The sequence below is a fragment of the Chrysemys picta genome, chromosome 10, assembly GCF_011386835.1.
Source record: "Chrysemys picta bellii isolate R12L10 chromosome 10, ASM1138683v2, whole genome shotgun sequence".
NCBI lineage: Eukaryota > Metazoa > Chordata > Testudines > Emydidae > Chrysemys > Chrysemys picta.
This window is the reverse complement of record NC_088800.1, coordinates 6,947,573-6,971,262: the sequence shown is the minus strand read 5'-3', so window position 1 is coordinate 6,971,262 and position 23,690 is coordinate 6,947,573. Positions and strand designations below refer to the sequence as shown.

The 23,690-nt window shown below is 45.5% G+C and overlaps 1 protein-coding gene across 4 annotated transcripts; it reads right to left on the bottom strand.

Moving 5' to 3' along the window:
• Positions 1-3,288: 3,288 nt before the first annotated feature.
• CILP (cartilage intermediate layer protein) lies at positions 3,289-23,690 on the bottom strand. Of its 4 annotated transcripts, XM_005305387.4 has the most exons (9): positions 23,617-23,690; positions 19,642-19,795; positions 16,561-16,644; positions 13,868-14,137; positions 11,618-11,803; positions 9,733-10,047; positions 9,480-9,588; positions 7,011-7,168; positions 3,289-6,355 (listed from the first exon to the last, which is right to left on the bottom strand). In XM_005305387.4, exons 2-9 carry the CDS (start codon positions 19,706-19,708, stop codon positions 4,008-4,010), a joined length of 3,537 nt encoding a protein of 1,178 aa, XP_005305444.2. In that variant the 5' UTR covers positions 19,709-19,795; positions 23,617-23,690; the 3' UTR covers positions 3,289-4,007. The 4 variants fall into 4 exon arrangements, with proteins under 4 accessions (XP_005305444.2, XP_005305445.2, XP_042712514.2 ...); XM_005305388.4 differs by lacking the exon at positions 11,618-11,803; XM_042856580.2 differs by lacking the exon at positions 13,868-14,137.

Sequence of the window (23,690 nt, the reverse complement as noted above, 5' to 3'; positions counted from 1 at the left end):
GTCTCAAACTCTGCAGAGGCATTGATGTTGGATATGCTGTCATTTTGAATTTCAGATACATACCATGCAGAATAGGAAACCTTGTGGCATATCTCTTTGTATGATAGTAACTGCAGCAATTGGGGTGCTCCTGCTTGAAAGATAAGGACTTTTTAAAAGCTCTAACTTTCTCCTATTTCTTGCTGAATATTTTACAGCTGACTAATGGGGAGTCAGTGTAGACCAACATGAAGCCCTGGAGGCTTAGCTGCATAAGCCCTAAGAAATTAAAGTTGTGACTATATAAGAAACCACCTCTCCAACCGATGAGTGCTTGATGGTTCCAAATGGTGGTGTCTTGCTCCAGATGAAGTCAATGGGACTTTTGCCATTGGCTTCAGTGGAAATAGGATTTAGTGGTAGATGTTTGTCTGTGGTTGGGAGGCAGTGTGTTCTCGGTGGAACATATTTTCCTGTTAGTCCCTAATTTGTGGAACTTCCTGTGCATTGTGAGGCCCATCTACTTGAATGGTGACTAGGTTGGGGGTCTGAAGCTATCACAGGGGAGGAGCTGAATTTGAGTTTTCCCGTGGGGGTGGTTCTTGAGTTCCCTGTAGTTGACATGATCTACCTGTGTGTTAGCATGTAATAACTATGCGCATTAAGCTAGAGGTTGCAGCCGATGCATCTCATGCAGTACATTCAAAAATAAATATGAGAGCTAAGTATTATGGAAGTCAAAGGACAGATGCAACCTAGGACACAAGACTGAAGAATATTATAAAGATTGTGGATCAGAGCTGGGGGCTGGCTAAGTTTTGTGGGGTTATTTAATGAGTTGTCTTAAAATTGTGTTTGGACTAGATGGCTCCTGAGATGGGGAATGAGGATATGGAGCCTTTCTTGCTTATGTTAGCAGTGAAAGGGTGTTAGCATCTGACTGGTGGCTTTTGAGCCTACATGGAATGAATTGATGATCTCCATCTAGTTAACAGCAAATAAGTCTCCACATCAGAAAACCCACCACCACCCTTGGCTCTCGGCGGTAACCTCCTCAGCAGTCTCAGCAGAGCAATCAAGGATTGAATAGCTATGGAGTCCTGAACCGTCTTGTCCTTCTAGGTCAGGCTTATTGGTGGGGCAGTATAGGGAAGCTTTCATTGCTGCTTCCCATGCTGTACCCATTCTCTGGATAAAAAGGATTTCAGTCCCCTGGGCTGTGACTCGGGACTCTTTCATCGGTACTAAATGAATTTTAGAAAGTTCTCCCCAAAGGAAAAATGCTAGCTTTGTTAAGTATGCACATACTCTGGGTCAGATTCTGAGCTCACTTTCCCTAGGGTAAACCCATAGTGTTGTTACAGATTTAAACAGGTGCGTTTTACATTCTGTGTCTGCGGGGGGAGGGGGGAAAGATGTGCTTAGTCTGAAAAATGCATTGCTGATCTAGGCAAGCCAGCGACTTTGGAGGAAGAATCAAGCCAGTGATCCATCTTGGCTCTGCTAGCAGGAGCTCAAGGCAAACTATTGCAGAGGAATAGACACAAATAAAAGAGGAATGACCCAAAATCACTAGTATGAAAAGGAAAAAATGCCCGAATATTCTTGTTTTCTTTTCACTTAGCCTCATTAATTGACAGTTTGGTCCACAAGAACATAGCTTATCATGGCATTTCTTGCCCATTGATCAGAGGTGTTTTTTTTTTAACCATTAAAATCAGTCAAGCTGAACTTTCTTGCCCTCTCCCCCACCCCCAACATAGATCATTGAGGACTGATCCACTAAATATATTGGAAGACTTCCATTGACTTCAGTAAGCTTTGGATCAGGGTCAAGCATATTATCTGGTTTGGAAATTACTTACTAAACATGAGGGTTGAGTGAGTAGTAGGAAAAAATTAGACCTGAGTATTTGTTTCACTTCTGAAGTGAATTTTGATCTAAGTCAGGGGTGGGCAAACTTTTTGGCCTGAGGGCCGCATCCGGGTATGGAAATTGTATGGCGGGCCATGAATGCCTGGTGGGAGAGGGGGACTCTATGAGAGTTAGCATGGGGTGGCTCTGTAAGGGATGTTACTGAGGTAGGGAGAGGGGGGACTCGTGGGGTGTGGCGGGGGGCTCTACAGGGGCGGTACTGGGGACTCCTAGGGGCCCTGCCAGGAGTGACACCAAGGTGGCCGTACCAGGCACCGCCACGGGCAGAGGTACCCTAGCTGGGACGGGTGTGACCCCTGGGCGGTTTTGAGGCTCTTGAGGTGGGGCCGTAGGAGACTGGGAGGGGATTGGGCGTGCTGCCACATGGGGCGGGGGCTGCCACATAGGCGTGGGGTTCCGATCCCAGAAACAGCGTGGTGAAGTCGTGCCTGCGCAGTGTGGCTCTGCGTGCCGGAAGATGGTGCTCATCAAGGGAATTGTGAGTCGGGGTCTGGGGAGCACCGGGCGGGTGAAGCAGGGCAAGCCTCCGACCCCGCTCCCAGGCAGGAGCTCGAGCGCCGGATAAAAACGTCTGACGTCTGGAAGCGGCTCGCGGGCCATAGTTTGCCCACCCCAATCTAAGTGCATTGGTTACCTTTTAGTGATCTCTTTCCATGCACAGTCCCGTGCTTGAGGTTTACTAGCCCAAATCTTAAACTTAAATATTCATTTCAAGTGGTTTGTTTGATTGTAAAATATACAGTTTGCTCTTTGTTGGTTAGTTGCATATGTCAGCCATTCCGGGAAGAGAAACAATTCCCTATGTCTTGTGCAACTAGCCAGTGTGACGCAGATTGAGAATATGGTTCATGAGCAATCAGCGGATCAGGTTCGAAGTACTAAAGAAATTCATGATAACTTTCCAAGAATGAACAAAGTTAGAACCTCAAAGAACAAAGTAAGGCCTAGATCCTCACCTCCATGACAGCTCTGCACAGTGCAGCTGAGGAGATGGGGGGGGAGCACTTTCCCCATCTCAGGGGCTGCTGGGTGCCAGTTTGGCTGTCGGTGTTCCTTAGAGTAGCCTCAGGGCTGCTCCAAATTGCATTGGCTCGTAATTGCCGCAACATGCCCTGACTCAAGCCCTGGAAAAATCCCCAGTTGCTCATTTAGAGCAGCTTTTCAACTGCTTTGTGCTAGCAGAGCTGTGCCCACAGCGTCCGCCAGAATCTGACTCGGATTGAGGATTTTGTGTTCTGTTTTGGGAATTGTTCATGAAAAGAAAAAAAAAATTCACCTTTTAATTTAGCAAATTATTCCTTGCCAGGAATAACTATTTTGTTACTTGAACATTAATCTAGACCCCTCAGACACAGAAGGAATACAGCACTATCGACGTTACAAAAATTACCTTTTTATGAATCTACACTATTTTACAGTGTGGAAGTTTGACTTGAATCAAGCAAGAAGCAAAATAAAACAGTAGCCTTAGGCAAGTGAAACCTAAAAATCCACATGACTTCTTCTCAGTATGCTACAAAAACACGAACTAAAATAAATGCACTATACAATACTTCAGTAATGAATACACCGTTCTAAAATAAGCAAGGAAATAAATAAAATATTTACATTTCAAGTACAAAGTCTTGTAGTTGAATTCAGTATGAAGAAATTGGTTTATTCCTTTTTATTGTTCATGTACTCCTAGCTGGCAAAGTCTTTGGATCCAGAACATAGAACAATATTTTATGTGCATTATTTAATCTCTGAATTTTTCCCCGTTAGGCCAAAGTTTGAAGTTGTTTAACATCAGGCAAAAATAAGATTTTATGGTGATTGCATTTAACTAAGGATGTTAACAGGGTAATACGATTGGCCCCAAATATGTTTGCTTCATATCTCTCCTTTGTGGTGCAATAAAAAGAAAATCAGAAATTGATGAACCTTAATTACTCGAGTTGAGTGAGCATAGAAATGATGTCTCCAGAAATTCAGTAATGATCCCCAACTGCAGCTGAGCAGATGTACTTAGATTAGCTTATTGGCAGGTAGCTATTCCTTTTAGAATATATTTAATCAAATATGGGTACTGTAATGGTGCTCTGGTATGTTTCTAATCTGTTGGGGTACACTGAACTCTTGGTGAACTTCTGCGTTGGGTAACTCTTCTCATCTTGGCCTGGCCAATGCAGATGTCTCTTTGTTGCCTTCTGATCCCTGTTCTTTCTCTCCGCCTAGGTGAATTCTGCAGAGACTGGAATAAGCTTTGCTGCGCCACCTCTCTTTCAACACAGTTAAAAGTTAATGCTATGCCTATGTTGCTCTTCATAACTCGGGAAGTACCATCAGACGTGCCATCGAAACATCTACCCAGAGCTATTTCCTTGGCTATGCTAGGGTTCTGGTCAGTGACTGTGTAGATTCCATAATTATGTCCAAGAGGGTCAAGAGGTGCCAACATTGTGTACTCCCCGGATTCATTATTTACAGCAAGTGGGGGGTGGTTCACTAGATATTCCTGGAGCATGCTATTAACACTTTCTCTGTAACACTTTCCTTGAGGAATGATTCTTACCAGTGTACGGTCCACACGGTCTTGGTCATACAGCATTCCACTGCACTTAAATTCCAGGCACACTGTGGAAAGATCTGATTGCTCCATGTCTCGAATGGTGCGCACATCTCGGATGCCGTAAAGCTTGCCGACTGTGTACGGATGCGTGCCACCCATGTTGTGAGATCTTATGTTCACCTCTTGGGGTCCGTTAATTTTTACTTTCATATAACATGCCCTATATTCCATTGGGTTGGGCCACCAAGCCTGGTAGTCTTCAGTCCAACTCATTGGGTCATTTTCATTGAAGGGAACTGTATTGTAATCATACCGGTCTCTCTCTACTCTGTAAAATCTGAAATGAGCGGCACTGTAGTGTGCTTGCTCACATTCTCTTAGGTTTTCACTGGCGTAGATGGGGCCGTTGCTCTCTCCTGCCGTGCTCGGACTTGGTTTGGCCACCGTGATACTGAAGGCAGTTTTCTTAATTCTAGGATCCACGTGATCTGTCCTCCTGTAGTTGAGCTTGTTGAGATATGGCTGCGGGACTCCGACGGCGTTAGGGTTGAGTCTGGGAGAAGAGGGCACAGCTTCAAGTTCTTCTCCCTCCAGGCTTGCCAGGATATAAGCTGAGTAGGCATCTGGACGTTGCTCATCGCAGAAAGCTGGTAAGCAAGCCCCGTTGGGACCAGTGACTGCGCTGTCAAAGCGTCCCCATGCTCTAGGGTTGGATGAATAACCTGATGCAGGCTCCATGTTTATAAGGGAAATCACAGCCCCTTCAACTTGTTCGCTGGGCAGAAATCTCTCACTTCTGTAAGCTCGTACCTTGACGTAACACCTTCTGCTCTCTGGGACATCCAGGTTGAAGAGCCTCCTCTCTCTGATCTCCATATTGCCAACCAAGAAAATTCTTTCCTCCCGTTTGCGACGTGTGCTTTGGTCAGGTTTGAAGTCCCCTTCTTCCTCCCACAATCCTGTCTCTGGGTTCAGTGACCAAAGCTTCATCTGCTGCAGGTGTTCTGGTATCCTGACCTGCGCAGAGTCCAGGTGAACCCTTACTTTCCCTGCATTAAGAAACTCGGTGGCTGTTTCATCAGTGAAGTCCATGGAAAACATGCCATATGTGTGCAGCGGGAGCATGTCGCCTTCCTCATTTATGTAGTTCAGGTCACTTTGTGCTGCTGTAGCTGTTGACATATTTCTTGGGTCCAGAAACGTAACACTGGCTTTCACTTTGCCTGTGTAGAGTTCACCATTCTGCCTATAAAACGTATTGGGAGGAATTTCTAGTTCAGCTATCGGATCATCCCCTTCCATGTCTCCTAAGGGAATCGTGTTCATTTCAGAGGACTCTAACGTAACTGGGGCTTTCTTTCTTAGTAACTTGATCTCGTGAAACACGGCACCTCCCTTTTTGTTGAAAGGCAAAACTTTAGTCGTGTTCACAAACTTCTGTAGGCGGTCGACAAAAGTAAGAACCAGCCTCTCTGTGTCTGCTGGGATGTGGACAGAGAAGGTTCCCTTGTAGCCAGTCATGCTGATTCTGTTGTTCCCTATGTATATATGGCCAAACCTTATTGGTTCACCATTATCTGCAGCTATGGCTCTCCCCCGGACTGTCATCTTGATCTCAGTGCACACGCTACAGCCACATTCCACAGCAACTTTAGTGGGAAGGGTGTATCCACTGCACGATATTTCTCTTATTTCCATTTTGGAGACCCCACAGCAGTAAGCAGCACGGTCTTTGCACTGGAGTCCTTGATCTATCTTTCCAGCACATATGTTTGCTGGACATTTACCAACGTCATAGTACAAGGAGTTAGTTGCGTTTTGGAAACAGTCATGTGGGAGTCTGATGAAGTAGCTTTCAGGTCTTGGATCGCAGGAAGCTTCATCGCTTGCTGTTAAAATAGATTTTATTAGTGAATGTGTAGACTTTTCTGTGCTGTTTGTTGCCACATGATACATCTGAACCCCTCAGATATTGATAACCATTATTTCAATAGCAATAAGGTTTTTAAATTCAGAATAATTGGCTGCGTTACAAGCTTCTGTTTAGTCAAATGCCTGTGGTTCTAGTTCAGCAAAGCACATGCTTAAAAGACGTGATTAAGGTCCGTCTATTCAGAAAAGCACTCAAGCATGTGCTAACATCCCATTCAACTGAAGAATTTCCTTTAGTTATTAAGGTGAAGCATGTGCCTGAGTGTTTTGCTCAATAGGGATGAACTTAAACATATTCTTAAAGTAAAGCACATGCTTAAGCGCTTTGTTGAACTGGGGCCTCAGCCCCATTATCTAAAAGGACTGAGATACTCCGCTCATATGGCAGTGAGTACAAAGGACAATTATTTTGGGTAGGTCATTAAACTGAAAGTTGGTAGGTGATCCAAAGTGCACAGGACTGTCTGGCTAATATTGAATGTATCTTTTATTAATGTACTAATAATGAATATTATTTCCGCAAAACTTGTCCTAAATTGCCTCAACATATGTGCCCACTGATTTTGCACATTGGCAATTCCCAACTTCTTGTAACATGCCACATTTTCTTACCTATTACAGAAAGTTTAGCAGCTTGGGATTTCACAGACCCTGCATCATTGCTCGCCTTGCAGAAGTACTCTCCTGCCTGGTCTATGTTCAGGTTCCTTAACACCAGCTTGCTATTATATTTGTACACTGAGGAATCCAGCAAAGTTCCATTGTGGTACCTGTAAGAAACAGAAATCATTCCGTAGCCTGATAAAAAGTGAAGGGGGGTGGGGAGAGATCGCTCAGTGGTTTGAGCATTGGCCTGCTAAACCCAGGATTGTGAGTTCAGTCCTTGAGGGGGCCACTTAGGGATCTGGGGCAAAATCAGTACTTGGTCCTGCTAGTGAAGGCAGGGGGCTTGGCTTGGCTTGGCTTGGCTTGATGACCCTTCAGGGTCCCTTCCAGTTCTATGAGAGAGGTATATTTCCATATAAAGTATAAAGTAAAGGAAAACTTGATGGGACAAGGAAAGGATGGTTTTAGTGGCTACTGCACAGGACTGGAAATAGAGACATGGGTTTTATTCCTGCCTCTGCCACACATTGCTGGGTTGCTCCGTTTTCCGCTCTGCAAAATTGGAATAATATTACCTAATGGAGATGGTGTGAGCTTTTAACTCTCTAATAATGCGCTTTGAAATCCTTAAGTAGAAGGCCCTACAGAAGAGCAAAGTATTTTTATGAGTATCTGGTAAATACATTATTGTGGGGCTGTCCACATTTTGACATTGAGGGATACTTTGGCAACTCTCTAGGAGCCTGTAGATAGTCCTAGTTATAATTTACACTTACTGTTAAACTAAATATATGCAAACAGCCCTAATATCTGCCTGTGCTTGTATTGTCATGGATGGATGGCTAGAACTTGCTCGTTGGTTGAGTCACCAGCACTGAAACCAAAATGCTCAAGCATTTACAGAGATATTGGAGGGATCTATTAGACCACTCAGAATTTGTCTGTGGTTTGAAAGCTTTTATCACCAGACCATATCCCACCCCAATAGAAGGGAATGGGAGTCTTTCCAGTGACTCCTGTGGGCATTGGACCCAGGCCATCTGTGTGTTGGAGATCTCTCTCAAACTGGTAAAAACTTTCAGACAGGTAAAAACATTTAAGTATGACCATTGCACATCAGTCTTGGGCTGGATTCAGGTCTGGGCTACGCTGGGGTAAACTCAGTGACGTTAAATAAGCTCAGAATTTAGCTGTGGGTCTTTGGTATGTTAGGCCAGTCTGCGCTGAGAATTTCTAGCAATTTTCCTACCATGGAACTTTGCCCGCTGGTTCGGCTTAACTGTTGCTAGAAACTGTGGAAATGCTTGTGCATGATTTTTGCCACCATGTCACCAGGGTAAGATACATGATCGTCAAAATGCCTTCACTTGGCCTATGCTGGGGCGTCTACCATGTCTGGCACATGTAGAACCACAATGGTCCTAAACTTGGTAAAAATTCTTACTGTAAATCCAGCTTTCATAAAGCCAGCCCCCACAGGTTGTATCTAAAACACAGCAGACTGGCGAATGGCTACCGACCACATTTGAAGGTTCTCCTGGATTAGGGGTTTTTGAATTATTATTTATATATTTTTTCCATACAAACTCTAACTGCAGACTTGTACAAGAAGTAATATACACCTCTACCTCGATATAACGCTGTCCTTGGGAGCCAAAAAATCTTACCGCGTTATAGGTGAAACTGTGTTCTATTGATCCACCGGCGTGCACAGCCCCCCCCCCCCCCCCCCGGGAGCATTGCTTTACCGCGTTATATCCAAATTCGTGTTATATCGGGTGGCGTTATATCGAGGTAGCGGTATAGTAGTATAAATCTTAGAGAAACAATTATTTACAATAATAATTTCCCATGCTATAAAGTCCTACACATTATATCTGTCACATTTCAAAAAGATATTTGCTCAGACAATAAAATAAGAGGAGATAAAAATAAAATATACACTACAGAGAAAATTACTCTCTGATCCATCGGTTTTACTGTATCAACTCATCACACAAGGTAAGGGCCAGATTGTGAATAGCACCCTTCTCCGTCAGCAATCTTTGTGGAGTAAAGTACTACTTGCGGTGTGTAAGGACTATTATAATCTGGCCCTAAGTCAGCAGTGTGCTTTGATTTTAGGCTGTATTTTGGGCATCTTTATACCAAACTCTTCCTCAATAGCAAGAGAATTCTGCGGGGGATTTTTGAGATTCCAGATGCAAATGACCTGACACACTATTTATTGACCGGAAGCCCTTCAAGGCGCAGGGATTGATTCTTTTCTATGGCTCTGCACCACCCAGCACAGTTGGGACATTTGGGCACGACCGTACTAGAAATGCTTCCTACTAACAATAATATAAGGATTTATTATGGTGCTGCAGAGGAACCTAAATGCACAGGGACCCCTAAGAATATTGTTGCATCTCTTATAGCTGTAGCACACTCAGAGGCAAAAAATAACTTTGTGGGCTGCCTTTAATTGCTTACCAGAGATACTGAGCAGGGGCTGGATTCCCGACAGCTTTACAGCAGAGTATCACATTTTGCCCTATTCGCCTCACTTTATCCACCGGATTCTTTACGATGTACGGCTTGTCTGTGGGAGGGAAGAAAATCCACATTCTTTTCAGTTTAAAACCACGGTTAGATTTGATGAATGTTAAAAGCAGCAGCAAACTCCCGAGCAATCAGTGGATCATAGCAGTAAATTTTATTGCCAGGAGTCTTTGTCTGTAGTTACCTGCTCTCTTCAGACGCACGTGGATTATTGAGGATTTCTTGGTGCTTTCAGGTATGGGGACAGTCACAGTGGCGTATCTGGCCTTTTTTATTTTCAGAATGTTTTTGCCGTCGGGGCACACTCCAGGAATCCTAAACCCTCCGTTGCTATCGGACTCCGTTAAGAGCTTCAGATTCTCAGACTGCACGTAGACAGTAGCTTCAGCAGCCGGTGCGCCGTCTGCAAGGGAGACCATCCCATGCAGTACGTGGTCCTCACACATGCAGGAATCGCACTCCGCATTCACGCGGCCCATGGAACAAGTGAGGTTGCACTCTGGGGAAGGAAGGCGTGTAGGTTAAAATGGAGCATTCGGATTCAGTCTGGTAATGCTTTCCATTAAGGACCTTGAGTCTTGCTGTAATTCAAATTGACTAAAGCAGATATTGCACAGGAAATAAATTTGATCCAAAACACATTTTTATTAATGATCAAGAGTTGTGTATTAGAAGTAGATTGACTACAGAACCATTACATTTTCATTAAGTGATCGCTTTATGACTATTGGTCACTATCTTGAAATAACTAGCTACGGCGAACATTCCATTCCTCCTCCCAGCATGGAACCTTGGGGAAATTTGAATCTAGTTTTGGATGTGAACTTTCCAAGTTGGCTACAGCTATACAATGGGCCAAATTAAACCACAAATCCAAACGCCTTAAACACTGGGAAAGTTGGGATGCAGATCCAAGTGTACAGGTCATGACTCAGATCTGCCTATAAAAGGAACTACCCAGTTAACTCTCTGGGTCCAGTTGTGTCCTGACTTGACTATGCAATGGGGGGTACTGCATGGCCATTCTCTGAGGACAGAATTAGGGGTCTAATAGATTAGCTCCAAAATAGTGAGTCTCAACTTTTTCCTAAGGTGGACTACACCTAATAGAGTGTGTTTCAGGGAACCATCTCCCTTTCCAATCACAATGGCTCACACCATTTCTTCTTTCATTCACAATTGCTTAATACCTCTGTGGCAACTACAGTAATATTAGGGAAGTATATAACATAATTTGCCTACTTTTAATGCTACTTACCATGTGCTAATAAGAGGAGAACTAACACCACGTAACCAGCCAGCAGACCACTAGCAAGTACTCTGCGGACTACCAGTGGTCCATGGGCCACAGTTTGAGTGCTGCTCTAACAGGACATTAAACGTAGATGCTCCTTAATCCAAGAGATTCACAGCATCCCTGATGGAGCCCTGAGTGTTTTCCACGCTTTGATCCCCTAATTTTGATGCTTTGGTATTTTAATTTTAGCTCATCTCTGGAGCCCTCTGTTTAATCACAGGGTAAGCACAGCACAGACAGCAGCAGTATGAATTCCCCATGCTTCCCCATCAGTGTACTTCAGCCGTGACCTGACAGGATCACCCTCGGGGTGAAGGGGTAGATCAGGCTTTATGGCTTATTCACTCCTTGAGCTCCTGCCAGATTCTGGCAAGAAAGATGCTAAAACCGTACTGGTGGTTCCTGAACCCTAGTAGGTGGAGTGAGACCGTGACATTATTCCAGGTAGGTAAGGGACACTGTAATCAGTGGTCCACACTAACCCCCCACTTCGGACTAAGGTACGCAAATTCAGCTACGTTAATAACGTAGCTGAATTCGAAGTACCTTAGTCCGAACTTACCGTGGGTCCAGACACGGCAGGCAGGCTCCCCCGTCGATGCCGCGTACTCCTCTCGCCGAGCTGGAGTACCGGCGTCGACGGCGAGCACTTCCGGGATCGATCCGGGATCGATTTATCGCGTCTAGACAAGACGTGATAAATCGATCCCAGAAGATCGATTGCGTGCTGCCAAACCAGGAAGTAAGTGTAGACGTAAGTTTATATGAGCACCTGAACAAGAATGTCCAATGCAGAGTCGCCCTTCCTCAGTCGCTTCATTACAGTGCAGGTCCAAGTGGCTCTCTGCCAGGCAGGTTCTGATACGGGTCTGGACACCAGTTTTGCTGCATTCTGCTGAGCACGCACTCCATTTCGACCATGGAGACCAAAACCTTTTTGAATCGTGCAGCAAAGACCCTTGAATAACATCATTGCTGTGTTACTAAGATGCATGTTACATAAACTGTGTATTCTCTCATGCCTGGGAAAAAGGCAGTGATTTTTTAAAAATCATTTAGATCTTAAAAAACCCGAAACATATTAATGATTCTGAGTAATAAGCTATGAGAAGACTTCCGAATGCATCTGACTTAAATCTGTGCAGGCTACTATATTCAGAATTACTAAAGTAAAACTCAAGGGCAATAGATGCTTAGTCTTGAATGTCTTTGTTTTAAAGGTTTCAGAGTAGCAGCCGTGTTAGTCTGTATCCGCAAAAAGAAGAACAGGAGTACTTGTGGCACCTTAGAGACTAACAAATTTATTAGAGCATAAGCTTTCGTGGACTACAGCCCACTTCTGTATCCGAAGAAGTGGGCTGTAGTCCACGAAAGCTTATGCTCTAATAAATTTGTTAGTCTCTAAGGTGCCACAAGTACTCCTGTTCTTCTTTTTGTTTTAAAGGAAATCAAGCAGACATTGTCACTTACATGGAAGGATATAAGAGAGTTGGCACAAGATAGTCCAATGACTCTGATAATAATTAAATGGATGTTGTCTACAATAACATAGGTACATCTCTCATTGTGAGAATTGCACTTGTTTTACAAAGGGCAGAACAGAACCCTGGAATACTACTTAGCACTTACATAGCATTTTATGGGTCAGATTATTTGCAATGCGTGATATGGTCCTGTGTATGGTTGGGATCTTAAGACACTTCAGTTAAAAAAGTTACTAGATGGAATTAATGTAATTTAAATTGCTTGCTTGCAAAATACACGGTCTGCTCTAAGTGTTTAAAAGTCACCATGCCCCATAAAATATTTATTAGCACATTCTTTTAAATACGTACAAATCTGCTTTTATGGAAAAATGTCTATGCCCCATGTTATATGTTCTTCCAGCTGTTGTAATACACCAGCTAGAAGGTCAGGTTACCTGGTAGAAATGCAGACAGATGCCCAGCTAAGTGTCTGAATAAGAGTGTTGGAATATGAACCCCCTGTCTTATAAAAGCAGATGTTTTATGTGGACTTTGGTGGCTGGAGAAGGAAAGCGAAGTACAGCAGCCGCAGAACTGTAATGGTTGACTCGTCGAGAAGCCATGCTAAATGTGCCATGGCTTAAATGCACATTTTAAAGCTGTTGGCGCCTGAAATCCCGCGTTCTGGTTGGTTGATCTGACAGATAACGGTCTCAAAAGAGGACCGTACAAGCTAAAACGCTTTTATGGGGTGAATGATAAGTAGAGCCCTGTGTTTTATGCAAATGTGAAATAGCACAAAAGAAAACAAAAAAACAAAGATTAAAACAACATAAAATTAAAAACTCACCCCTCAGCGGAAGCTCCTGTATCTCCTGTCCTGTCAGCCTGGGCCTTGTGTATGGGGTTGCAGCATCACTCAGGTTTGGCCCAACCGCCCCTCCATCATGAGGATGGGGGAGTGGTCGGGCCAAATTTGCGTGAGTGGCACTGTGACCCTGGGTGCCAGGTCACAATGCCCGGAGCAGGGAGCCAGACCCAGCCCTGCAGGACAACAGCCATCACTGCAGGTCGGATGCAAGGTGGACTTGCTCTGCAACCATCCCCTCATGGCCTCCCCCCGGGGCAGGGCCCAACTCCTTGGCGGGGGAATGGCTAAAATGAAACTATAATAGATTCCTGGAAAATAAAAGCAATTTCACGGGGCTTTAATTATGAGCCCTGTTTTATGTTTGGAGCCTGGGTCAAGAGACTCAGGCTTGTGCTGATGTGCTAAAAATAGTAGACATTGCCGTTCAGGCTGGAGCTCGGGCTCTGAAGCCCAAGGAGGACAATGGGCTCCGCAACCTGAGCTCCAGCCCAAGCCGCAGCATCCACACACCTATTTTTAGCGTCCTAGCATGAGCCCCGCCGCACCGTAGCATTGATCCGGGCTCTGCTGCTCGCTGTGTAGACATACCCTGCACATCCTTGTTGGATGGCATGTTGGACCTTATTGCTTTAAGAGTGACATGCTAAATAGTAATTCCAAACCCCCGGAGAGCTGCTGCACTTACCTATGGGACACAGGAAACGTACAGCATAATTCAAACAGGTTTTTCCTGCCGGCTGCTCCTTATTCAAACACCAGAATCCCTCCTGTAGGCTAGCGTGGACCACTTGGCCTGTGTTCTGGGCAGGAACCCAGTCTGTGGTTCGCGCTTCAATTCGCGTGGGTCTCTCGCACACCTTGTCCCTGAAGTAAAACCTGATGGCGTCTAAACGTTCGTGATCCCCATTGCCGCCTGGATGATCAACATTGAACCATGTGGTCCACTCCCCGTGATCTGGATAATAGAAAGGAGGCTGCAGTACTGACAGTCAGCTTTGGAGGCATGATCACCACACCACTTTCTGGCTCTTGTTCCCATTTAATTTTCATCTTGAATGTTGTTTTTTTTTCTCCTGTGTGTCCACAGACTGGGACTGGGGTGTCAGGAATCCTGGATGCTAATGCCAGCTGTGCTGTGTTACCATGGGTAAGTCCCTTAACCTCTCTGTGCCATAAAAGGTGGGTATAATACCTCCCTGAGAAGGATGTATGAGACTTAATCAATTAATGTTTGCATGGTGCTTTGAGATCCCTGTTTCCAAGTGTGGTCAAGTCTAGAAGCTTCTGTTCTAAGCCAGCGGTTCTCAAACTGTGGTTTGGGACCCCAAAGTGGGTTGCGGTCCCTTTTTAATGGGGTCGCCAGGGCTGGCATTAGGCTTCCTGGGGCCGAAGCCAAAGCCCTGCCGCACAGGGCCAAAGCTGAAGCCTGAGGGCTTCAGCTCTGGGTGGCAGGGCTCAAGTTACAGGCCCCCTGCCTGGGGCTGAAGCCCTTGGGCTTTGCCCCACCCCACCCCCGCCTCAAGGGCGGCAGGGCGAGGGTGGGCTCAGACTTTGGCCCCCCCTCCTGGGGTCATGTAGTAACTTTTGTCAGAAGGGGGTCGTGGTGCAATGAAGTTTGAGACCCCCTATTCTAAACAAATTTGTCAATATTAGATATTTCCCCTTGTCATGAAACATGGGTTATCCCCAACCCGTGTTAGCTCTAACCACAGGCTTGGTAACAAAAGTGAGTTTAACCATCAGTTTAAGGGGGAAACAAGCAGCTCAAATTGGCATCCCAGTTTTTGAGCCAATGCAAATCCTTTATTTGAAATGCAGGTGGTGTGTCCCTGGTTTTGTGCTTTTAGCTCATCACACATGAATGGGTCATTCCCAGCCCAACCATTGCTAATAATGGTAATGAAGGGAAAATGAGATGGGAAGGTTTGGGTAACTCCTGTGAACGTCTGGCAATGCCTCTGCCATAACATCATTGTTCAGCGCTTTCAGTATCCGCTGCAATTTAAATCCTAGTCTGTGGTGCCTGACATTAGGGAACATCACTTGAGGCATCATGGTATTTCCTGGGGATTGGTCCTGCTTTGAGCAGGGGGTTGGACTAGATACCTCCTGAGGTCCCTTCCAGCTCTGATATTCTATGATTCTATGAAACAGCTGGGAGGAGCTGATGGGCAAAAATGGCGCTGTGGGTCATTAAATCTGCTTGGTTGTTTATCACCGAGAAATACCGTAGGGTATTGTAGAAAGATACGGGTTGTGTGCAGGGTGACACTGCGCTCAGCATTTCTAGAGGATTCATGCCTGGTGGGCTAACTAGTTACGTTGTTTGGCTTCTCTGCCGCGTTCTATTTGGGATGTAGGGCCAAATTCATGGTAGGGAGCTTATCAGAGAACCCACCCACAGCTGATGGGAGCGTTAGATGGAATTTATCTGCCTTCTTTTAGCTCCCCAGCTGCAAAAATGCCACAGAGGCGCATTTCAGGGTGGAGCTTAGGGAGCTGGGGGCCAGATCCTCAGTTGGGGTAAATCGGTGCAGGTCCACTCACTTCAATGGAGTGACACCAATGTAGGGATCTGGCTGGTGGTGTGCACATTTTTGCACAGAGGCCCTCTGATTAACCCACGGCACCCGCACACAGCCCTGTGTGCAGATTATTCCCAGCCCTGGCGGGAACTGTCTGAATGGGGAGAGAGGGTGGGGATGCTTTCAGCTAGAGCCGGGGGGACACATTTACTCTGCTTTAGCAGACCCGTTACAGGAGCATATTTACATTGATCCAGAACTTGTAGGGGACCCGTGAGAAATTCCAGCCATTGATTCTGATGATGGTGGCTTGTCTTTTCATTTTGCTGGTCATGTGGGGAGAGCTCTTAATTCTCTGAGTGGTCCTGGGGCTGGGTGCTTTTCTACCCAGCCCAACTTTCTCAGGGCACCTTCCTTCTGTTTGTGCACAGTGTGGGACAAAGTCTCCTTGGAGAGTTCTACTGAAGATGGAGGGAGCCGTCCATCAAACTTCTTCTGAGGGACTGAGACTGGATGATTTCTGGTGGGGGATGGGGTGTAGTGAAACTGCTCCCCATTCGAGATTTCTGTATGCATTCCTCCTCTCTGAGGAACCTTACGTGCCTAAGGGAAGTGTATGAGGCTGGATTCCAACTAGAGATATGTGGTTGTATATTTGACCTTCAGTATTCCCGGAGAGAAGCCCGAAGCGTATTGCAGTGACAGCCGAATCCTGCCGGAGGTGGGGATGAGGCCATGGCATAAGTGCCTCATCTTGTTAAACAGGTTGGATATTAAGCATGAAAAAAATATACGTGCACAAAACGACCTCTGTCCCCACCAAGCAAAGCTCTGGAGATGGAAAATGACTTACTTGCTAGGTTGTCCTTTACAAAGGGAGTGAGGGGTTTCTGTCTGGGCTGGAGCCTGCTGACGGATTGTTTCAGAACCCTCTCACCTGGGGGAGAAGTTTACAACAACAATAAAGACAGGGAAGAATTGATTTTTTTCCAAAATTTCTTTTAATACACCCCCAATGTTAGTGCTGCGGGAGCCAGGGAGTGGATCGATACTGTGAGATAGCTGAGTAGCTCTGTAGTCACGTGATAAATTGCTGGGGATTCAAAGTATTGATGGTCAAAGGATGTCTGTTTTTTAAAAGCTAGACGTAATTATTTTTGAAGCAGCCCTGGCTTTATTAATAGTCGATATCCTCAAGAATTTGCTTCTCTGCAATGGGTCTGAGCTGCGGAGTTTGGATTTGGGTTTTCCCAAAGCTGGGAGGTACATGAAGCTGGGGCTCGCTCAACCCTGCTCTGCGTTACATGGGTACTTCTCCCACTGACTTTAAAGGGAGCACCACCCGTGTAACTTAGTGCAGAATTGGGTTTTGATTCAGCCGCTCTAGACTTAGGGCCTGCCAGGAGACTGTGATGTGGATCCAGTTCTCATTGGCCGTGTTTGGGTCCAGAGTTTCTGTGCACGGCCATCTCAGAGCTTCTGTTTTGCACCAGTAACTGTCTGGGTAGAGAACTGCTGTGTGACCCTCCTGAGCTACAAAGAGCCTGCATCCTCAGTGGAATTTAACCGTGGGCTGAAAACACTTTTGTATTTAAAACTATTTACAATGCCAGCCAGACCTCCCGATATTCCCATCCTCACCAAAAGCATTCGGTCTGGGAATCTCACAAAAGCGCCTCTTCTCACCAGGTTTCCTTCCTGACAGCAAAGCAGTGGAAATTCTAAGTGAACCAAGCTGTTCTGCAGACCACAGGGCCAAAACCTGGTCCCAGTGAAGCCAATGGCAAAAGTCCCATTGACATTGATGTGACCGGAAATGTAGTCCAATAATCAGTTTCTAGCACTGCTGACTCACTGAAAAAACCCTTCCAAAGTGTGTTACAGATTCCAGGTAATGGCTGCCAACTGCTTTGTTTTATTTAATGCTGCAGTTAACCCCAAAGGCTAAATCTTTAACACAGCGCCCTGCCTAGGACTGGGCGCTGGGCAAATGCATAGGGGAAAAGAGGAAGGAATGCTCCTCCAAGGCTGTAGCACGCTACTCGGGCCCCATCTCTGCCCCACACTGAGCCCAGCCCCAAATCTTTGATGTCTGCACGGTTGGAACATGCTTAAGATTCAGTAACCCATGGACAATAGTAGCTATGTGCTGCTTTAGAAATGTAGGGCTGCAAGGGGCCTCAAGAGCCCACCCCCCTGCACTTTGGGGAGCAATAATCTAGTTTCCCTCCCAACGGGATAAACTATGAGGTTTGAGGCCGAGTAGTATAATCACGCATGGGCAGTGGGTCATTGCTGACTATGAGTGAGCCGTTAGCCCTGTTGTTGGAGGTCAAATATGTTTTGGATGAAATTTAGAGCTGTTTAGACTGGAAACTCAGGCAGGCAGGCGGGATGGCTTGTAACACGAATGAGGAACTAGTTTATCACCAGTGTTGCGATTAGATGTTTTTTAATGGCTTTCGTTGAGAGATAAGGAGTTTGTGTGTGTGGACCTGGGCAACAAAGGGATGATCTAGATTTGTTTTCTGTTGCCTTTTTCTTTAGTTAAATTTGTGCTGCTGAAAGGAAAGCTAGAGATGCTGGCCAGAAAATGGAAACCATCATGGATTTTCCCCACATTTCGTTTTGACTTTGTCAGATACTAATTTTTGCAGAAATTTCCCAATTATCTCTATTGACAGAAACTGCGATCCTGCCTCGAGTCAGAAGAAGGGGGTTATCTGCTCTATTTTATTGCACAGGCAGTGTAACTGCAGGCTTCCTAACCCACATTGCCCCATCATTCAGAGAAGTGAGGTGATAGCTCAGTGGTTTGAGCATTGGCCTCCTAAACCCAGGGTTGTGAGTTCAATCCTTGAGGGGGCCATTTAGGGAACTGCAGTAAAAATCTGTCAGGGGATTGGTCCGGGGGGGGATAGCTCAGTGGTTTGAGCATTGGCCTGCTAAATCCAGGGTTGTGAGTTCAATCCTTGAGGGGGCCACTTGGGGATCTGGGGCAAAATCAGTACTTGGTCCTGCTAGTGAAGGCAGGGGGCTGGACTCAATGACCTTTCAAGGTCTCTTCCAGTTCTAGGAGATGGGATATCTCCATTAATTATTATTATCTTTATGGTGATTCTGCCCTGGATACCATGTCTAAGACAATGTTGACTCTGTGGATTTCAGCAAGGGGGCAGCCAATCATTGGTGTGCAAACTCCTAGTGTAGACAGAATGAACTGCTATAAACCATAATTTGCACCAATCTCACTTACTCGTGCTTGAACCCAGGGTAACCTGTACCAGTACAAATCACGTCTTTGCTGGTCGATATGGGGGGCCAGCGATTCAGCACTGCCACTGATGGCTGGCTGCTGATGGCTGAAATTGGGGAAAATTCCCAAAATAGTGCCTAAGAGGTGACAGTGTAGTAGAGGGCCCACAAACTACACCATGTCGTCTGGGATATGGCTCTCACTTCTAATGCCAGTGGTCCTGGATTCAAATATTGGAGTAGAGGTGGGAGTGAAAATTAGGGGACTTTAATTAGAGACGAAGGATGGTCCAGTGATTAGGGCACTAGCCTGGACCTTGGGAAACCTAGTTTCAATTCCCAGCTCTGGTACAGACTTCCTGTGTAACCTTGGGCAAGTCACTTGATGTCTCTGGGCATTCTGTTCCCCATCTGCAAAATTGGGATAATAGCACTGCCCTACCTTACAGGGGTGTTAAAGAGTGTGAGGGGATCAGATCCTACAGTGAGGGGGGCCAGATAAGTACCCTAGATGGGAGATGTTAGCAGGTAGTGCCAATGCACCAGTGATTTTTCTGACGTGGGCAATTCCACTGGGAATAAGCCTGAAAACAACAGCTTATTTCATATAGGCCATCAAACAGCCATCAGCCGGTGACAGCTTTGGGTCACTACCATAATGTTGGTATAAACGTTTAACCTTCACTTAGAACAGATGTGGTGGCCAGAAGAAGGAGCGAGAGAATCCATCCTCTTGCTGCGATCATCCTTTTCTTCACTGGCTGAGCCCCCACTGAGACTGGAGAGTCTGCCAATAATTTTAGTCCCTGGGTAGTTTCCCTGAATCAGGTCACCTGTGAAGACAATTTCAATCATCATAGGTCGGATCCAAAGCCCACTGAAGTCAGTGACAGTCTTCCCATGGATGTCAATGGGAATTGGAGGAGGCCCTATCTGATGGTTCTCTCAAAGAGGTCCTACAGGGCAATTCATCAAGGGCCAGATTTTCCTAGCCTTCCTTGGGTTGGGTAACACCTCCCTCCAGATAGAGGCTGGGTGATTTCAGGCCCCAGCATGCTACGACTGTTGTCAGTGGGGCTCCTCCAAGACTGAAGAACAATTCAATATAATGATAGGTGGCAAAATCTGGTGCTAAAAGAGATGAGAATGGCTTTGATTCCTAAACACAAGACTTGACCTGTCTGGTAGGAATAGCCTTGAGTTCCGGTCTGAAGACTATGTTCCTTGGAACTACGCCGTATGGCCATTCTCATTAAACATACATTTACCAGTGTGGGCCAAAGATCGCCTTGGGTAAACAGTCCTGAGGCACACGGGCTTAGGGCTACGTTTTTACAGTATCCAGTCATTTGGGGGCCTTCACAGTATAACAATCTAGTGTAAGTACTGATCAACCAATGTGAAATACACTCCTTTGCCACTTACACCCCCCCACCCCTGTCTTCTGACCAACTTCCACTTGATGTGGCACTTGTACCACCATGGGCCTCACGTCTGGATTCACAGATGTTAAAGCCGGTAGAGGGACTAGTATGATCCTCTAGTCTGACCTCCTGCATAGCACCAGCCTTAGAGTTTGGGCTTCTGTCTATCTCCTCGCAAACATTAGGGTTGATTCTTCTCTCACACTGGTGGAACTCTATTGACTTCAGTGGAATTCTTCCTTATTTCTATTTGTGTGAAAGGCGCATCTGGCACAGTGTTCTAGTATTTGTGTCCTCCCACCCCTTTCAAGCCAGGCCCCTAGATGTGTTCTGCAGACAATGATTTCATGGAAGATCATTAAACCGCCTTCTCATGGATTAAATTTCTATGCAATCCTGATGTTTCAGGACTGCTGCAGTAACCAAGCCCGACAGTCCCACATTCCTTCTGAAACCGCAACCTTGCTCCAAGAATGACACAAGTACAGTGGCATATACCGGAAAGGAGTTGCGACCAATAGTAAATACGGTTTGGAAATAAAATGTAACTGAAACATCCACCCAGACAAGTTCCAGAGCTGTCAGCACTGTAGATTAGATCACATGCCTCTGGCATCAATGTCATTCTGTTATTTGCAAAGTGGAATAGCATCAAGCGTGATCTAATGTCCAGTCCCAGCTCTGCCACTGACTTGCTGTGTGGCTTTCTGTAAGTTATATAGTAACTGCTCAGGGGCTTAGTTTCCCCATTTGCAAGTTGGGGATAATGCTACCTACTTATTTAGCTGCCTCGCAGGGGAGGTGTGAGGACTGATGTTTGTACAGGGCTTTGAAAGTGTAAAAATTCTATATATGTGCAAAGTATTTTGAGACAAGGTAGGAGAGGTAATATCTTTTCTTGGATCAGCTTCTGTTGGTGAAAGGTACAAGCTTTCGGACTATACTGAGCTCTTCTTCAAGTCAGGGGAAGGAAATCAGTGTCTGAGCTAAATACAAGTTTTTGGGACAAATTGTTAATCAGAAGGGGTAGTGCATGTTACAACATGCATGTACAGCAGTGGTTCTCAAACGGGGGCCGCCGCTTGTGTAGGGAAAGCCCCTGGAGGGCCGGGCCAGTTTGTTTACCTGCCGGGTCCGCAGGTTCGGCTGATCGCGACTCCCACTGGCCACGGTTCGCTGCTCCAGGCCAATGGGGGCTGCGGGAAGCGGCGCGGGACAAGGGATTTGCTGGCCGCCGCTTCCCGCAGCCCCCATTGGGCTGGAGCAGCGAACTTGCGGATGCAGCAGGTAAACAAACCGGCCTGCCAGGGGCTTTCCCTACACAAACGGCGACCCCAGTTTGAGAGCCACTGATGTACAGCATGCATTACCCCTTCTGTTGACCAATCTGTCCCACTTGTATTTAGCTCAGACACTCTGATTTCCCTCCACAGACCTGAAGAAGAGTTCTGCATAGCTCAAAAGCTTGTATCTTCCATCAACAGAAGTTGGTCCAATAAAAAATATTACCTCACCTACCTTGTGTGTCTCATATCCTGCAAAAAAGTATTATTATTACATTAGTCGTTACAGACCAGGGACTGGGAGATAGGACTTCTAGGTTCTATTCCCAGCTCTGTCCATTACGAGGCTCCTTGAATAAATCACATAGGCCCAAACTCACAAGTGTCCCAGATTTTTGGGGTGCCCACCTTCTGATCTGATTTTCAAAAATTCTGAGCATCATCTCCCATTTAAGTCACTTGGAGTTGTCCGTGTCTGAGGCGATGTCCCCAAAGTCAGTGGACATATTGAAAATATAGCCTTAACCAATCTGCCCCTCAGTTTACCCATTGTAAAATGAGGATAAGATTTACACACCTTGCAGGATTGTGGGGATGCTTAATAACAGTAGTGATAATGCCTAACTGTTAGAAAGTCATGTTTACGAGGGCTGCTATAAGGGTGGGAAATATGTTTATTATAACTTAAAAGCTGTGAGTGGCCAAAAAATGATATAAGCAGGAAATTAGGGACAATTCGTGGCTTTTTAATGAGAATTTGAAATTACAGTCTAACAATACAGTCTAATGGGGGAGGGATAGTTCAGTGGTTTGAGCATTGGTCTGCTAAAGCCAGGGTTGTTAGTTCAATCCTTGAGGGGGCCACTTAGGGATCTGGGGCAAAAATCTGTCAGGGACAGTACTTGGTCCTGCTGTGAAGGCAGGGGACTGGACTCCATGACCTCCTGAGGTCCCTTCCAACTCTGATATTCTATGACTAGCAGAAGAAAAATCACTCCTAGTTAAAAGCCTATTCCCATTTGGAGGCTTCTGTTGTAACTCAGCTTGTTATGAACTGGATTTCATGCAAATCTCAGCCAAGAATTGGGACATTTTTTCCTTTCCCATAGGGTGCAGAAGCCAGAAACTGTCTACATTCCTGGAAGCCCAAGACACAGAGGGTTTTAAAAATGTTCGTTTTCCAGCTGAGCTTCCCACTAAGACAGAGGGGTTTAAGCACTCTGCATGCTGTACACATTCCCGTTTATCTGGAAAGAGGATTATGAATCCGGAGCTAGTCACAATGTAGAAACATATTCACATTCAATGAGGTTGAACAGCTCCATGTAAATTAAGAGGCTCCCTTGCTTGGATGTACAGATTTTGTGCTTAAAATCCTAGGTTTGAAACCTACAGAAGAAGGATTGTGCTCTGAGGGCTGCTAATAGCTGTGTAATATATAGAAATCTGATAGAAGGAAGGCAGGAGACTTTTCTCCCAAGCACTGATTTGAGTTGAATAGAAATGAAAAGTGATCATTTCTGCCTAGGCTAATGATCTGTCCTGTACTCGTGTCAGACCACAGTTCAATGTATATTTCCCCCTTTCCATGTTTTTCAGAGCCATTGAGCACTGTCTCTGAAATAGATCCCTCAACACGCCATCAATGAATTACCACTTACAGTATAGAGATTTTTCAACCATAAACACAGTCAAATACAATTACTCTGCCTTAATCACATATTTATGATCTATAATCTTCTAACCAGAGGGGGAATAAAACCCTAGATTAATTCACTTGCACACATCACCTAGACAACAATTAAGGGAAAATCCAATCTCACTTGCTGCAAAGTTTTTAGCCAAGCTACGATACGAGAGGTGAAGCAAGAGTTAGTTGCACTCACAGCATCCTTGAACTAAGGAATTTACAACCCTTTAGTAGAAGAAATAGAGTTTGTAGCTTACCAAAGTCTCCTGTATGCCACTTCTGAGTTGGGCTACAGTACAGTACAAGCGATCTCAGCAGCTTGAAGCCGCTG

Coding starts and splice junctions, on each gene's coding strand:
- CILP (XM_005305387.4), bottom strand. CDS start 19,708: ATGATCGCAGCAAGAGGATGGATTCTCTCGCTCCTTCTTCTGGCCACC. Junction 16,645..19,641: donor CACATCTGTTCTAAGTGAAG/GTTAAACGTTTA, acceptor CTTCTCCCCCAG/GTGAGAGGGTTCTGAAACAA. Junction 10,048..11,617: donor CATTGGACATTCTTGTTCAG/GTGCTCATATAA, acceptor TTCCTTCCCCAG/AGTGCAACCTCACTTGTTCC.